The 6,368-nt window shown below is 38.2% G+C and overlaps 1 protein-coding gene across 9 annotated transcripts in view; it reads left to right on the top strand.

Annotated features, from left to right (window-relative positions):
- The window catches only part of LOC137295962 (tyrosine-protein phosphatase non-receptor type 12-like), a 146,490-nt gene extending 140,356 nt beyond the window's left edge, over positions 1-6,134 (top strand). For all 9 annotated transcript variants that reach the window (XM_067827566.1, XM_067827569.1, XM_067827565.1 and 6 more), the window contains 3 exons: positions 2,018-2,039; positions 3,028-3,081; positions 3,304-6,134. In XM_067827566.1, coding sequence (XP_067683667.1) covers positions 2,018-2,039; positions 3,028-3,081; positions 3,304-3,374 — 147 coding nt within the window. In that variant the 3' untranslated portion in view covers positions 3,375-6,134. The remainder of the gene's footprint in view (positions 1-2,017; positions 2,040-3,027; positions 3,082-3,303) is intronic.
- The last annotated feature ends 234 nt before the right edge of the window (positions 6,135-6,368 follow it).

The raw sequence follows: 6,368 nt of genomic DNA on the forward strand, positions 1-6,368 counted from the left end.
TGTCGTAAGAGGCGACTAACGGGATCGGGTGGTCAGACTAGCTGACTTGGTTGACACATGTCATCGGTTCCCAATTGCGCAGATCGATGCTCATGTTGTTGATCACTGGATTGTCTGGTCCAGACTCGATTATTTACAGACCGTCGCCATATAGCTGGAATATTGCTAAGTGCGACGTAAAACTAAACTCACTCACTCACTCACAAAAATGGTACACTTCACCATTCTGCAGCATGTATAGCAACCCTTACAATAACTTTGCCTGGTTTAGAAATTATGTAAGAGCATCATAACAAGATCAAGCAAATTAAATGGATACATTAGTCATTTGATGGATTCAACAGAAAGTCATCCTCGATAGTATCCAAGGTACACGTGGCAATAAATCTCCACTACACCCTGGATGCATATCAGGTGTCTATGCTGGGATGTTGAGTGTACCAATCACAACTCATTTCGCTTCTTAAATTATCTAACCGATTAAACTTGGCAACACTGACAATGCAGAGGTCTGTGAAAGAAGCAAAAGGAGTTCTTGCAAATATTTTTTTAAAGTTTCAGACCTGCTTGTATGATTTCATCCAAAACCTATCTTTTTGCACATTGGCAACCTCAGTCATAATGGCAGCATAGCTGATTGCCAACTGAGAATGCAGAGGCAGCACAGGGAGGTAGTAAAATCATCATGCTGAGCCATAGATGTTTCCAGGGTACTTGTGTAGATTTAGTGGAACGTTTGCCCATTAGATTGTTGAGGATGCAGAAAGTTAACAAGTTTCCATTCTTTGTGCCTGATGGGCAAATGTGATATTTATCTAAATTTGTGAGTAATTCTACTGTTAACAAATAAGCAGACTGACTAATTACATACATCATCCATTTTTGCACTTCATTTAAACTCCTGTGTACTGCTCTTGATACACACCACTAAACTCACCCACTTTCACAGTTAGCTCACCTGATATCACTGGTGTTGTGTTGATACTGTGAAGAGTTGTCAGTGCACATACAGGCAGCAACAATCAAGGAAAGATGGTGTGAGTGTCAAAAACCTATATTTCTATGTGCAAGTGATGTCGGATTTATTTAGTGTGAACAATGAGGTGAGCTACAAGTTTGTTACACGTTTTTGTCCAAGGAGTTTCAGTGTGATCAAGTGAATCTCTTGTATCAGCAAGCAGTTTCCATGTAATATAACCAGTTATTTTCACTGATGGTCCAAACCAGTTTCAATGTATTCCAAACAGTTACAGTTATACAGGTCTGTAATCAAACCAGTTGCAGTTATGATCAAACTGGTTTCAGCTATTATTACTCATAGAGATATGATGAGGTAATTGGTTATGTACTATTATGTAAAGGACCCATAAAGGTCCCGGGGTAGAATGGCCTTCAGCAACCAATGCTTGCCGTGAAAGGCAACTATGCTTGTTGTAAGAGGCGACTAAGAGGATTGGGTGGTGGGGATCGCTGACATGGTTGACACGTCATCGGTTCCCAATTTTGCAAATTGATGTTCATGGTGTTGATCACTGGATTGCCTGGTCGATTATTTACAGACTGCCGCCATATAGCTGGAATATTGCTGAGTGCGGCATAAAGCTAAACTCACTATTATAGAAAGTCTAAAGAGGTGCATCACTATTTTTGAAACCTTTTATCAAGGATTATGATATGTACACAATGATGCTTGCCGCAAAAATAGGTCAGTAGACAGGCTCTCTGACTTAGCTGATGCATGTCATCACAGTTGTGTAGTTTGATGCTTATGATGTCAATCACCAGATATATTGGTCTAACAAGATTATTTGGAGGAGAGGTCATTTAGCTGGAAGATTGTTGATGGGCAAGAAACATCAGACACACACTCAAACTTACATCACCCCTCGGGTTCATTAGTCCACACCGTTGTTAATACAGGCATCTCCAATAGGAACTCTACCACCTGGATTAACCAGGTTACCATGTACTTAGTCAACTTTACCAAAGTAATTAAAAAACTCTTCTTCCATTTCAGATTCGAAATCCACGATCAGGAGGTGAGCTGTTATGTCAAAATTCAATATTGGTTTTCAAAGTTTATTTTCATTATTTGTCTTTTTCATGTGTTTTGAGCTGATAAAAAATAGGTTTGTTCAAAGTTTAAGTCAGTTTTGAAATACGTTACTAGGCAACAGTGTTTACACTGTTATTATATTCGGGCATTACAATGACTTGGTGTGTATAGTACGTATTTGTCCATGCGCAATGGAAATGGTATAGAAACACATTTATATTGTTATCATCATATAATGACCTGAGTTGCATTTTAGAATTTGTGAAGTGCAAAATAGACAAAGTTTATGGACAACTGTTTTTTTTGGGAATGTGACATTTTGATACAAATTAGTTATGCTGGAATGATGATTCAAGAATCTTTATGAAACGTCACATTCATATCATAAAGATTTTGTGTATTATATAATGACCCATAGCTGTTAGCAGTGAAACATTGGGAGACTCTCATCTGAGCAAACTGTGGTTGTTAGTAGGTTGCTTATAAAGAAGGCAAGATGTTAGCCGAGTGTTCTCTTCAGGAGATTAATCAAAACATGTCTAATGCATCAAAAGTAGCAAATATATTGAACCAGATTTGTAATGCTTATGTTGAGTATATCTCACATATATACACAACACAGCCCATAATACGATACTTTATTCAAAGAGACTTTATGGTGGTTATGATGAAAGTATCAGATGCCAGAAGTTACAGGATTGTACTAGCTAGATAGTGTTGTATTGCACACTTAAGGTATCGGAGTTCTGAATTCATAGCAGCAAATATGCTTAAGGTCATCATAGCAGTCAGAACAGCTGAATTAATATGTGACAGGTGAGCTACAGTCCTTTGGCACTTGCTTATTGTATTGTTCACATCAGTTTGTTGGAGAGGCAAATTTTCAGGTTAATACTGTAATACAGCAGTTTGTTAAGGGAGGTATGAATATAACTCAAATCTACAGAATATATGTGTGTTTTCTGTTTCAGTGCAAGTAGTACAAGCTGTGCCAGGAGTGTACAAATTCAGAGGCCAGGATGTAGGTAAGGTTGAGATGAAATACTGTACAAAGTCACATTCAATTTTGGTATTGCATCTCTACGAAATATCATTGATGTCTTTAGTGTACAGTTAAGAGCACACTCTCTCACTCACTTGACGTTTCAATGTACCCATGTTTCACTTACTATTTGACAAAAGTTATTACATTTACAAATCATCTGATTACTAAAAGGTAACAAGCATATTCTTTGGTCATTTTTCAGGTTTTGCAAATCGTCCACAAAAGCCGAAAGGCAAAAAGGAAGAGCCTAGATACTGGAAGACGTACATGTAGTCCTGTATCAACACATCCTGTCACTACCATAGCTGTGCCTTCTGACTCTCTGGTCTTGCCTTGACCAGAAATCTCTTCCTTTATAGCAGAATCTGTTGGTGGACTCCCCAGCAGACACCTATCCCACAGACTTTCCTGGTTGATGCTCCTGGACACCTCCTCTCTTGTAGACTTCCCTGGAGGACAACTACTATCCCACAGACTTCCCTGGTGAGCTCTCCTGGACTTGCCTAGATTCCTCCTCTAACAGACTTTGTTGATAGGGTGTGTCTGCTGGGGGAGTCCATCTCACAAACTTCCCTGGTTGACGTCCATGGTGGACTCTGAAGCAGATGCCTTCTCTTCCACAGTTTAGAGAGAAACATTATTGTCAATGAAACTCATATGAGGCCAGTCTTCAGAACTTTCAATGCTTCTCTTGGGTCAGTAGACAAAGTTTTATTGACATTGTTCAGACACTGCACTTGAGTTGGGCAGTAAATAATAACTGCTCACTCAAAGAAGAAAATGCATAAACATCTGACAACTTTGATCAATAATGTTTGACACTGATCACAATATCTAGTTCAGGCTGAAAATTTTCCTTTAAAGCTTACAATTTCTTCAGTTTATGGTTTCGCATAATGCTTGTTCAGAGATGTGTATTCATACTGATTTTATGTACAAATTGATTTGGAATTGTCTTGTTAGTGACAGTACTATGTTTACAAGAAGTGTGTGTTTAAGCATGCCAAGTGACATATGTGTTATGGGAGTACAATCACATCTTCCTGCAGGTATGCTTGGTTTGGTAACCACAAAAATAACGATGTGCAGAAAGCCACTTTCCTAATTTTTGCAAATGAAAAAAAAATTGTGTTTTTCTGTCTTTTCAATTTGACCTAGCAGCAACCTTATCAATCATACATTTTTTTAAATTGCCTCAGTGCACATTTAAATGAGCAGAAATACTAGAAAATATACTGAACAGCAAAACAAACATGGCTTCTTGTCAAGTTATTAAATAGAACATACCTAAGATTATGTTTAATCATTTATTCTATAGAAAAAACTGTCAATTTAACAGTTGCTGTTGACACTAACTTGCTATAAGTTCAAATGGAGATACGTGTGAATGCAAAAAGTGAGTCCCTTCAGCAGCGAGTATAGCCACCTCAAAGCTTGCACACAAGCCATGCAGCATCACCTCATTGAGTTTACTAGAGTCAGAACGAATGCTTGAGGCAAGTGGTTCCACTAAAACACTCTGTTCCAACTATGCAAGTGTGAGTGGTTGTCTACCTTCAGCAATCCCAAGGCCAATTTTGTCCCAGAAGTTTCAGATGGGAGCCATGGCCGTGGAAGAACGTTGATGATGTGCTGATCCAGATAATCCATTGACACCCTCGCTGTGTGAGGACTGTAAATGTTGCAGGCATTGGCCCCACATATGTCCATCCACAGTGGATTCCAGCTGCCCGAAGACGACCAAGTAATGATACTGCTGGACACTGCTCCCCTTGACCCATGGCTACTGCAACTGTTGCTGCTTGACTTTGTTTCCTTAGATGAGTGACCTGGATCAACTGATCTTGTCACTCGTGGACGTCTAATACGGGGGACGATCAGCAGCAACTTTGGTTTGCTGCTGACATTCAGCAAGTCAAGTAATTGTAGTAAGATGGCAGCCCAGTTGTCCAGCTTCAACGATTGCAGTACTGAACTATTTTTTTTTTTTTTTCACACAAACCTCTATACAGGATACCTCAGAGTGACATGCATGCTTTCCATCCAGAACGGTCAATGTACATGCTAAAATTATAGTTTTGCTACACTTTGGGTGTGTTTATGCAAATGTTTCATTTGTACGCCAAATTGCATGACATCAGAACAACAGTTTACCATCAACATTCCTGCTGAATTTTATGAGATTTCATTATTTTCAAAACTTGCGTTTCTTTTGCTGTTCAGTATAGGATGTTCATTCCAGTCCAGCCTCTCTTTCATATTTATGAGTGACCCACTGTGCTACCACAGGAGAAGTCTTTCTCTGTCCGTACAGATACCAGGTTCAGTTCTTAGTGTGCAGTAATATAAAGCCCATTTCATGTATTTGGATGTTTCAACATGAACACTTCCTTAAAGAGACTGACTACTTCATGCCCTTGGAAAGTTGATTTTTTCATTGGAGACCAGATATTTTTCCAGTTATTTTCTCAAAACATGCTGTTTCTTTTGATATGAAAAGAGATTGTTAAGCTCTTCACAAAACAGTTTTGAGGGTATCCACATCTATGTTTGTAAACATTTTCTGGACTAAGTGTCATCTCTCTCTCTAACTAACTCTTACTTTTAATTATTTAGCCCCTTAGCAGGGTTAAAAAAATCCTAACGCCCAGGACAAGTCAGTTTTCATTTTCGGTATCATACTTGTCCATGGGCTGCTAGATAAATCCTGCTTAGGGTTTCAAATTGCAAATAACTTTCTCACTAAACATTAACATCAAGAACCATGATGATGTCACAAAAGTCAGGGCATGTAGAAAATGAGTAAGGACAAGTTATTCTCTTACAGCAACTAGCCCTGTGGCAAGTGGCTTTTAAGAAAGAAATTTAACCCCAGCCTTATGTTCTAATAATAAAGGATCATTCATCACATTCCAAACTATACAGACCATGTGCTTCAAACCATGACAATACAGCTTTTTGTTGAGCTTTGACCTGTGAGTGCTTGTAAATACTGAAAATATTAATACATATATTATTTTTTGAAGTTGTAAATATTGAAATTGTTATTTTTTCTGATTATCCAGAGATTTATCTAGTTATTGTCACCAGGTTTTGCTGATGTGGAATAACTTATTGTATACAGCTCACAGAGTAATCAACTTATATACTTTTACATACATTCTTGAGTATTCTAGTGTATGGTTGCAGTTCTTTATTCAATCATATCATAAGTAACTATTGATCCACCTAATGAGCTTTTCTTTAGAAAAGAACCCCTGAAGGTCT

Source organism: Haliotis asinina, chromosome 9 (genome assembly GCF_037392515.1).
Source record: "Haliotis asinina isolate JCU_RB_2024 chromosome 9, JCU_Hal_asi_v2, whole genome shotgun sequence".
Classification (NCBI taxonomy): domain Eukaryota; kingdom Metazoa; phylum Mollusca; class Gastropoda; order Lepetellida; family Haliotidae; genus Haliotis; species Haliotis asinina.